The sequence below is a fragment of the Aphis gossypii genome, chromosome 2 (assembly GCF_020184175.1).
Source record: "Aphis gossypii isolate Hap1 chromosome 2, ASM2018417v2, whole genome shotgun sequence".
In the NCBI taxonomy this organism is placed as follows: Eukaryota; Metazoa; Arthropoda; class Insecta; order Hemiptera; family Aphididae; genus Aphis; species Aphis gossypii.
In genome coordinates this window covers 74790573-74802020 of record NC_065531.1, presented here as the reverse complement: position 1 = coordinate 74802020, position 11448 = coordinate 74790573, and the positions used below count along the sequence as shown (strand labels likewise).

Below are 11448 nucleotides of genomic sequence, written 5' to 3'. Positions count from 1 at the left end.
TTACATTTATTAAATATATTTTAAAAATGTTTGTCACAATATTTTTGATAACATTAATTAATGGAATGATTGGATTGGTGCCAATTGATTTGTTAGTATAGGAATTTGCATTTTACAGAATGCATGAGTTTTTTTTACAATTTTAAAGTTAATAACCAAACAAAAATAATAAATATTAGTTTAAATACATAGAAAGTTATTATTCTGAGTGGAATCTTGTTAGTAAGTTTTTTTTTAAAAACTATGATTTTAATAATTTTTAATAAAACACCTATTAATAACATATTTTTATACTCTAAAAATGAAAAAAAAATATTATAATAATTTATAAAATATAATACAAAGGATATTAAAACTGAGAACACAGTTTCTAAATATTGGAATAGAAATAAAATGAATAGCTCATGGAATATTTTTTGAATAATGAAAAAACATTGTTAAGCTTATGTGTTACTTTAAAATCAAAATTAAAACAATGTGTACATGTGAATATTACAATTATTTTATAAAACTAAATGTTTGTTACTAATTATTTATTTACAAAAACATATTATTATTATCTATAACAATATTGTTTTACATAATATGAAAAAAGGAAGAATTATAATGATTACTTAATCTCTTAATCTGAGGAACTAGTAAAAAAAAATATCTGATTGGGAATTTTTTTGGGACGACCCCTGCCAAACACATTAAACGACATTTCTTTAATTTTTGTGGACCAAATTCATAATTGAAAACGAGCCAGTTATCATTGACTAGACTATGATTTAGGATAGACTATTAAGCATTTAAAAATTCCAATGTCATTATTATCATTCAAAGAAAGCTGAACACATTAAGCATTACACTTCTATTAAAAATGAAGAAACAAAAAGTGGGTTAAAGTATACCATCATAAATTATATAAATATTACTAAACCCAAAGACATTAAAATGTGAAATACGTGAAGAAACAAACGTAAAACTATTAGAAAAGATTAATTTGTGAAGTTTTTAATTAACACAAGATCATAATAATAAAAACAACTCAACGAATATTTAAAAAGTTAAGAAAAAATAAAAAATAACATACACGACCTTAAAAAACTATAAAACCATAAATAAACTTAAAAACTGATGACATATATTGCTTAATATCCATCCTCCTCAAATGTTTGTAAATTTTCAATAATCTGTGCTCAAATTCAAAATGATAGTATGATAATATTAAAAGGCCATACAAAATAATTGTTAATACTTGCTAAACCATTACAACTCTGTAATCTGATAGGAAGTGTCAGGTACAGGTGTTGGTCTTGCAAATGTTGACAGTGAACTGCCGCTTATAGTCGATATTTGTGTTTGATCGGCAGAGGTCGGTTCATTTCAGTAGAAATCCGACGATTCTAGTGTTTTGCATTTACGGCTTAAAGTAGAGTATTGACGATCATTAGACTGATTAGGTTTGCGATTATACCCTAGAGTATTGGAATAGGTAGGTACACCACGGAATGATGGTGGAGGATGAGGTGCACCACGTGCACCTGGATGTTCAAGTGTGCGGAATTTACGGTTTAAAGTAGCATACTGTGGCCCAACTTTTGATGGACCGCCTTCATGCATGTAACCACCATTACGGCCATTTAACGTAGCTATACCGCTACCCATTCCATATTCGTCTCGTGGTCTAAAAATTAAACAGGTAACACAGTTAGTAAATTCATTAAAACTACAAACATATAAATAATCAAAAGTAATACTTAATATATCCTACATAATTAACAATGATAGCAAAGCTAACAAAATTTATATTACATTACACAATTAATATACATTTAACTAACAGTATGTTCACAAAAGTGTATTTATATCATAAATCTTATACTCATAGACGGAGCATCCGTGGGGATGAGGGCAAGTAGTGCAGCGGTCTGATCTTAGATCATATACTAGTATACACTATATAGTTAATGATCTAAGCATAGTATTAAATATAACTTGGTTTATCTATAAGCATGCACAAAAGTATGGAACAACACATGCAACACAGCCGTCGTTTACCACGGAAACTACTAGTTAGTTCCGTTTATGAGTATAAGATCTATTATTTATATACAAAAAAAAAAAAAAAAAAAAAAAATGATTACATGCAAAGCAATACATCTTTTTTAATCTTATTTTATATTTCATAATTAATATTTACTTATTTAAAGTTTACTTTACTATTTTAATTGTTTAAAATATAATATACATATTATATTATATATAAATAAACACCATTATTAACAATGAAGGCCATGAAAATTGTACATAAAAGAAAAGTTAGCATAGAGAAAGAGTAGAATAGATAATAGTCTAAAGCAATTTTCAAGTTGTTGAATATGAGTATAGAAAGCAAAAATTAACAAAAGCCTTGCTAAAGATTTTTTATTAATTAAGTTTAAAAATTGAATAAGTCATAAAAAAAATATTATTTTATTTATTTTCATAAACAATTAGTTGTTTATATATGACTAATTAATTATGTTCACTTTTTTTTGTTTACTAAACCTTAATATTTTATATTAAAATATTATGATAATATGATCAATTAATGATGTGTGTACTAGTGTTTATGTGTTATTCTGTTTTTCTTTTTTACATGTAAAGCTAAGCTATTTATCCAATTAATACAACATAAACATACCTGCGATATATTAAACATAGAGTTACAACAATTTTAATACTACAAATAAATCATGCAATTAATTATTTTTTGATAAAACATCATAACTAGTCACTTATAAATTCAAATATTGTATTATAGAAAAGCATAAATATTATACACTATCATGCACTAGTGTAAAATATAAAACAGCCATAAAAGACTAATTTACAATCGATATTACTTTGTTTTTGTTTCTACAGTGGAAGAAGTAAGAAGATTGAATGTCAATTATTGCTGGAAACAATTAAATCAATAAAATAGATATAGACAATAAAATTATTGAAGCTAGCAACAAAATTAAATTTGCTAAAAAAAAACTGCAGAAGAAAATATGGTTATTTTAACACAAGAAAGATGGAATTGGAAATACTATTCTTGGTCTATGCAAATTTTGATTCCGAAAGTGTGTACTGTGTACAAATTTTGTCAAATGTAATTTATGATAGGTTTTTTTTTCATAAACTGTTCTTTTTACTTTGAAAACAGAATACATGAAAAATAATAAGATACCAAAATAATCAAACAAAAACACAAACAGTCATGCTGGGCGGTTTTGAGCGTGCTGAGCAGGCGTCGGATGCGAAATAAACAACGGGTAGTAGTACGACCCTTGGTTTCGTGTAAGTGTAGACATCTGATGTCCATGAGATTGTGAACTACTTGCTGTGGATCCTGGTCGTCCCAGGAAAGGATCTCTTTCTTCTGCTTTTGCATAGTCTTGCCTAAAAATAAGCACAATTAAAATAAATTAATATAATATCAACTCTATAACCTTTAAAAGCGCATACAGACAAAAGTATTTTATTAGGCAAGCATTGCAAAATGTGTTGTGAACTTAATCAAAAGATCAATATTATGTATATCATCATTTAAGTTCAAGATTAATAGAACATAATAATTCTAGAATGAACTAACAAAAACATTCAACACTTCTCATAATTTTGTTTGTAAGCGCTTTTAAGTTTAAATTTTAGAAACTTACTTCTTTCTTATGTATATCCATGTATGAGAATCTAACCATACCAAAATTGTAAAGAATATTCCAGATACTACACTGGCCAATAACATTAATGCCAATCCAAATCTACAATTTCAAAGTGAAAATAAATATTTAAATTTAAAATTTAAATGTTTTTCTTTTTGTTATAAATAAACTTACAGGGCAAGATCACAAGTTGCATGTAAAGCTCGATTGTATTGTACATGTATTTGTCGGCACTCAAGTGAAGCAGGTAAAGCAGAAACCATTCTAGCAGCATTTTCAACATCCATTCTCATTTTTTGTAATAATAATGGCATATCTTCTCTAGTAGTTGAGGGAGGATATAAAGTTGTAGCAAGGCGTGTTACAATATCGAGTTGGTAATTAGTTGCATCTACTGAAGTTGATGCTTGACGTATAGCCATACTAAATGGGTTGGTCCGTGTGCTACCAGTTGGGTTATTACTCCCTTCACATGTTGTATAAAAAGATAATGTATCTGGACGTAAAGATGATGGAGTCCAATCACGTTCCAACCATTCATTTGGATTCATACAAAAGTCACCCAATGCCTACCATGAATAGTAGAAATATTAAGCAGGAATTACAATAGTTAATAAAAATAATTTATTAAATGTGTATTACTTACAACTGCAGAAGTTAAATAAATAGACGCAGTAAGCCAAGATATGATGACAGCAAACAGCCCAAAAACGGAAAACCTAAAATTAAATAACAAATATACAATTAATTAGCAATTATTTAACTGTAATTACTAAATAAAAAAAGGCATTTCAATTCTATACATGATTAGAGCACAACGAGAATGTCTGGCAACTCCAAACAAAAGTATGACACAGAATACCAATAGTATACTAAGAACACCCATTGTCAACGGCCATCTGCAAAATTAAATTATACAATTAACATTTTATGTATTCAATAAAATAAGTTATTTTCTCACCTGATTGTTTCCATTAAATACACATCATCAATAAAAGGAGTTAGATTTACACCATGTAAAGAATTACTGATACCACGAATATTTGTCAAAGTTGAAGCTGCATTGCCCACTAAAGTACTAAGAGCTGTGACAATTTGTGCTCGAGCAGTCAAATTAGCAACTGGTGAATCAATAATATCACCTATGTTTGTTAGTTTGTCATGAATGTTCACTTGAAGCAATATTTCAATATCTGATGTCTAAAAAATAAATTTGAAAAACATAAAAATGTATTAAATCTGCAATATTAAAATTGTAATCTTACCTGATTTTTAACACTAATTACTAATTCATCCAAAGCTTTAGCTGATGTCAGAAATTGTACAACTCCATTATGTAAATCGTCATTTCCATATAAACTAACGCCAACAGCACCACTATAAAAGGATAATACACTATTAGTATTTATTGAAAACAAAACAAAAAAGTATATAATCATTGTTAAATCACCATGATAAAACAGTAAATATTGCTAAGGTCCATTTGAGCACAACAATACTATGCCTTGGTCGAGGTTTTCGATCACAGCATCTTGTCATAAGATAAATTAACAATAAAAACATGGTAATTATCAACCACAAGGAAGGAATAGAACCCAGAATACCAAGTGACTGAAACATAAAATTTGTTAAAAATCATTACATTTACATATATGTTTATGTAACTTACTTCCAAATAAAGTTCACTCCATGGGGCAAATGCAGAGTTAACATGGTGACCACTGACATTTAAATGTGGGAATGAATGAAATAAATGTGCCAAAGCTGGTGTTTTATAGGTAACAACATTTTCTTGTAACATTCTAGCCATTTTTATTTTTTTTGTTTATTTCTATGCACGTACGTACCAAAAATTAATTTCTATCTGCATTTTTTATCTGTAAAACAAATCATAAATTAGTTGTAACATTCTGTAGTGTTTAGCTGTATTTAAATATTACTAAAATTCTAAAACTAGTGTAGGTAATACATATGCAATTGTTTTTTTTACGCATAATTTATAATAAACTGCACATACATTATTATGTTTAGATGAAATGTTTTTTTCTAAGCAGTGAATTGACTCTATTAAAACTATGTTTGCTTACCCGAACATTTAAAAATCAACAAAATAGAGAGAATCTACTACCAATTATTATTAAAAATTTTGCCATACAGCCATAATGAAAATAAAGTTATAAAACACTTTTAATATCTTTAGATACCTATCAAAATATCTACAATAAATCACCAAAAATAATGTTTCTAATAGTTGACAATTTTTATATCTACCTACACATTACAGATAATTAAATACTAAATTATACTTATATTTTGACAGAATAAATAAAATATTATGTATAGTCAAGCTGATCTTTAATATTTTCAACAAAACATACCATTAATCTTATTCAGTATAATAATTTAAATCCAAGTCACTTATCATTTCTTGTAAAAATATAAAAAAAAATTAATATTATCAAACATTAACTAGTTAATATTTGACAAACAATATGAAGCAAGATATGAAGGTAGTAAGTATAACAACAAAATAATCATTAACTTAGTCTTCTGAATAATAAATCTCTTTTATGAAGAGTAAATGAATTACATAACATTAACATTATTTTTAATAAATAAGTCACCCATTATACTTGCTACCTGATACACAATTTTTATGTTATGAGTGAAAAAATATTATTAATTTAAAAGTGTAACCTTGATCTCTATAGATAATTTTTATTAGGTATGCACATTTAGTTAAATCAAACAACTTCAATTATTCAAATAATTTCTTTATCAATTCTGTACTCAATTATTTATTTTAAAACTAAGTGTATTTTAAGAACAAAATAATTAGATACCTATGATCCATGTTAATCAAATGTAAAGAAGCCGTCAGTCTATATCTTAAGTCAGATGATATCAAAATATTATGAATTTTTTAGCTGAATAGAATTTGGCTGGTCGGATAGTCCTAACAATATAAAACAATACTAAAATATTAAATTACCCAGTTTTATAAGTTTAAATAAAAGTATTTAAGAGAAGATGGTGCCGTGACTTAAACTCTTAATTCCAAAAAAAAAAAAAACCTAACAATAAATAAATCAATGTTAAGTGTAGCCGCTAGGTTGTTTCTTTTATCACGCGATTCATGTCATACTTAATTTAGCTCATATTCTTATTGTAAAAAATTAATACACAGATTGTATATATTCTAATTAAAAAATAAAAAAATAATAAATAAATAAATAAATAAAAGTATGAATAATATGACCTAGAAGCTAGAGATAAAAAAATACAAAAATACCTACAATTTTTAAAAATAGATAATAAAATATCTCGCAAAATATTAAAAAATCATTAGGTACTTTGTTAGTTTTTAATCAAGCAATTTGAGTTCCATATTGTTCACTAACTTATAATTAGAAGACAAAATTATTTATATTGTACTTACTTTCCTATCTATAATTTAGGTAGAGTACCTACATACAAAATGATTAAAATCTAATAAAAAGTACTGAATTTTTAAAAACAAATAAAATTTACCTTCACATTTTAACTCAGTTTTAAAATTTTAACAAAAAACAACATTATGAAGCACGTATAAAAGACATTTAATTTGTCTTATTAATTATATGAAAAAATATGATTAGGTAGGTACTAAAAAAATATTTATTAACTATGATTTTTATAAGTACACTTAAATTTAATATGATACATGATAGGTACATATGTATACTCTTAATATTAATCAAGGTAGCCAACTACATTAATTCTTTTCTATACCTATCTATCATGGTTTTCATAACCAAATCACTTTTACAACTTTGCATTAAGGTCATAGTAATTCATCATCAATATTAGTAGGTATCTAATAAAGGCATAAAGAGGAAAACATGAACTAGCTGGTTTGATTATCATAAATATAATATTATCTAATTATATTTTTTTATATAATAAGTTATATTTTAAATGTACATTATTCTGAAATAATAATAAATAATAATCTAACTACTTCTATTGTAAAAAAATCATTGTTGTTCAAGTACAAAGAAAATTTGTGTTTATAATATCTAGGTACCTAAGTAGTACTTATTGATTAATAACAGTAGGTAATAACACATTAATATTACCTATAATCAACTTTTTAAGTTTATACTACGATTTGTGCAAGAACTGTTTTTTTGATATTAAAAATGATTTTACTGCACACAACAAAGTAAATATGTTAGATTAAAATAATATAATATAAAAGTGTTATGATAAACCAAAAGGGCAATAATTGCATACAACAGCCTGTCAATGTTTATTTGTGAACAAGGCCGTAACTGGGGGGGTTGGGGGTTCAACCCCCCCCCCCCGAAATTTTTTTGTGTTGTATTATGTGGTAGTAAAATAAGAATGTCAATCTTAAAACACATTTTTTTTTCCTTAACCCCCCCCCCCCGAAATTAATTTCCAGTTACCTACGGCCTTGTTTGTGAACCTATCTTGACAACTTATTCAAGAAAATGATGCATTTTTGCAACAAAACATATTACAGTGGTCTTTAAATAAGAAAATGCTGAATTTGCATAATGTGTTGTCTCCATCTTATAAATATAAAACAAAAAAAATTCTGCTCAGCACGGCTCAGCAAAACTAATTTTCTGTCTTTAGCTTTATCTAAATAGAGTAAATTAACTTATCAACAAACTTAAAGGCACTTCAGAAGAATAAAAAAATATGATATGTTAGCATATTTTAATTCAACTGTTAGATTCATAGATATCCTATTATATTAGTATATTAAATTACTACGCTGTAATGATTTTTTTTAAATAAATAATGTATGGTACATTATTTTTAATACCTAATCAGTTTGATTACATCACATAATGCCAAAGTCAACACAAAGGTACCAAATATAATCAATTTACCAATTAATATTAATTTTACCTAGTTATCTAAATAAAAAAAATATGTTTAGACGTAAATACATAACCAGTCGCCTCTTCAGATAGCCTAATCCTAATAAAACAACCGTCTCACTTAATCGACAAGTAATAAACTGGGTGTTTAACTACCTAGATACCAATCATATTTGAACACTATTATGGGTAATCGAGCAAACGATTTGAGTAGGCAAATAGATTAACAGTGTGCACAGTTATACCGTACCTATACCTATTGCACAAGAGACGACGATACTAAACCAAAGCAATCGTCGAGCTATCACTGCTTACAGGCGTTGTTAGAAGTATGACACGAGTAAGACATCAAACTAACGGGTACTTAAGGAGACGATGACGGCATAAGACCTCGGGTGGAACCCGGTACAAGACCCGAGGTGGACACCCAACGATCAAAATATTGTTCAAGTGCAGGGAACGACGGTGTCCAGGTGTCGTCCCCTCGGGGTCGGGGACGACGACCGGGAGACGTCGGAAGAAGAAAGATACAATATACGACCGACTCACCCATGTCTCGTGTAGTAGTAGTCGGAGTGTTGGTCCAACGCTGTCGGACGACTTGCGGCGGCTGCTGCGCACACCTCGGACCGGAGTGCCGGCGGTTGACTACCGAGACGACGACGACCGCGGTAACACCGGCGCGAGCAACGCGGTCATCGGAGAAAAAGACGGCGTGGAAAACTCGGGACGATCGCGGAGGCGGCGACGACACCACACGCACGAGACTGGTTTATCGATCGTCGGGAACGAGCGCGCTAACCGTCGTCCGACCGCGGAAGTTGCGAGTGCGAGATAACCGCGATTGTCGAATCGTCGTCGTCGTCGTCCGTGCAAGTGGTAGGGAAACGAACGGGGAACGAGAACCGACGAAACGGTGGTCGGTGAAAAAATTCGGAGGGGAAACGAGACGACGCAAATAATAAATTTAAAAGATTAAACTGAAAAAAAAAAAAAAAACAACAATTAACATCAACAATAACAAACAACAAGACGACGGCGGCGGCGGCGGCGGCGGCGGCGGAGACGAACGCGGAACGAGCCTGTGCGTTAATCTAACCAGTAACCGGTCGGCGGCGGCGGCAGTGGAGACGACCGTCGGCGGCGGTACGCGTTGTGCAACGCGCTACGAGCGGACGTTGCCGGAAATGTCAATTGTCGCGTCAGCGGCGGTGTCGGACGTCGGTGCGTGTGACGCCATTTTAGAAAATCATTACGAACGGGCTCGGGAGTCGGCGGGGGCGCTGCGCCGCTGCTCTGTGCTGCTGCTGACTGCCTGACTGCCCCGTCGCGGGCCGGTCCCGGTGCTCGGAGGCGCTGCTCTCGCCGCCGCCCCCGGTGCTCGCCCGGTCCCGTCGCGCCGCGCGCAACGGTGCTGCCGCCTGTCCCCCGATCGGCCCGTTCGGCAGTCGTTTCGCAGGGTCTACGCCCTAACGCGCGCCGGCCGACTACGGTCGTAGTCGGTACCGCGTTCCCCGCCGGCTCAACCACCCTCCGCTCCCTCTAAACCGCCCACGATATCGTCGTCGTCGAACCCCTTTGGATTTCGAAATGGGTTTTTTTATGTTGTTGTTGTTGTTGTTGTTTTCCTCTCTGACGGTTTTCTCCGCACTAAACTCGCGGGCACTCGGCAGCGGTCCAGTACGCGATTATTATTATTATTATAATAATTTGTACACACGTCTTGAGCTATAATATAGTCCTTTGTCCGCTTCGGGTATTGCGTAAAACTCCTACTGACGCGACGACCGATTTTCCGTGAAGATTTTTATAATGATTTCGTTCTTTTTTCCCGGTTCGAGTCACACGCGCCGCGTCCTAAATAATATATTATGTATTATTATTATTACTGCCGCAGTAACTATACGTGCTGTATTGTCGTGTGTGTGTGTTTTTTTTTTTCAGAGACTTGGCGACGTGAACGAGGGGGACCCTTTTATTGTAATTATTATCGTCGTCGTGTGCGTGGGGAACGCCGCCGCCGCCGCTCGGTCGTCCGCAGGAAATACTCATACCAGTGAATTGGGGGGAGGGGGGGGGTGGTGGTGTACAATAATCTCGACTACGCACGTCACCTATAATATATTATCGGCGTGCAAAAAATATTATTAATATTTGCGCGTTGCGGCGCAAAATCCACCACCGAATCATAATAATAATATTAAAGATCCAAATAGTTATATAATAGTCATACCTTAGCTATAGTGGCTATACGCTAACTATATGTATTACTAATCGGCCTCGCTATCCGCTGTTGTGTATTTATTTTATTAATATATTTTTATTTTTTTGCCGATACCTACTACGAACGGTTCGATGTGTTCGAACACGACTGTGTTAAAACGTCGATAAAACCGAATCGTTTGTTTTTAATTATAATATTACGATTTATGATGGTACTATTAATCGTATTCGGCGACAATCACAATAATAATTACCGTTGTGGCGTGTCCGGCAATCGATTCATTCCGTACGCTTATATTATTTCAATTATAATTATTATTATTATTATTATTATTGTAGACGATTTAAACTATATATTTTTAAACGCCGAAAAACAAATATTTTATTCCGTTCAAAACCGTTAATAATAATATATTGTTATCGATTCAAGAAAAACAATATTTTATATTAAAACATTTGATTAATAATATCGTGTCCAATGTTCACCGTTGAAATATTGCTTTAGACGATCGTCTCGGAGACTGCAGCTATTATAATATTGTTATTACGCTCGGTCGGCTCATCGTCAAATCATCTACCGAATCGTATAATTCATGAGATTATCGCGCGTTAATGACATCTCTAATCACTAATCGGACACGTCGATGAGAGATTCT

The 11448-nt window shown here is 31.6% G+C and overlaps 2 protein-coding genes across 5 annotated transcripts in view; one reads left to right on the top strand and one right to left on the bottom strand.

Annotated features, from left to right (window-relative positions):
• The window catches only part of LOC114123005 (G protein-activated inward rectifier potassium channel 3-like), a 108214-nt gene that overhangs the window by 14078 nt on the left and 82688 nt on the right, over positions 1-11448 (top strand). The gene's annotated exons all lie outside the window — the stretch shown is intronic.
• Positions 54-9897, bottom strand: LOC114123007 (protein tweety). 4 transcript variants are annotated; one of them, XM_027985849.2, is made up of 11 exons: positions 9119-9896; positions 5344-5551; positions 5125-5285; positions 4940-5051; positions 4636-4874; positions 4478-4573; positions 4321-4393; positions 3849-4243; positions 3672-3773; positions 3298-3411; positions 54-1669 (listed from the first exon to the last, which is right to left on the bottom strand). In XM_027985849.2, the coding sequence occupies exons 2-11, from the start codon at positions 5482-5484 to the stop codon at positions 1369-1371; spliced, it is 1734 nt and encodes a 577-aa protein (XP_027841650.1). In that variant the 5' UTR covers positions 5485-5551; positions 9119-9896; the 3' UTR covers positions 54-1368. The 4 variants fall into 4 exon arrangements, with proteins under 4 accessions (XP_027841650.1, XP_050055099.1, XP_027841651.1 ...); XM_050199142.1 differs by lacking the exon at positions 9119-9896 and adding an exon at positions 7114-7136; XM_027985850.2 differs by having other exon boundaries at positions 1521-1669; positions 3226-3411; positions 9119-9897.

Bases quoted from the DNA above. Each gene is read 5' to 3' on its own strand.
- LOC114123007 (XM_027985849.2), bottom strand. From the start codon at position 5,484: ATGGCTAGAATGTTACAAGAAAATGTTGTTACCTATAAAACACCAGCT. The intron at 4,574-4,635 runs GTGAGAAAATAA...TTAATTTTGCAG, and splicing joins TATTTAATGGAAACAATCAG to ATGGCCGTTGACAATGGGTG. The intron at 1,670-3,297 runs GTCGTACTACTA...TTTAATTTTTAG, and splicing joins ACACTTACACGAAACCAAGG to ACCACGAGACGAATATGGAA.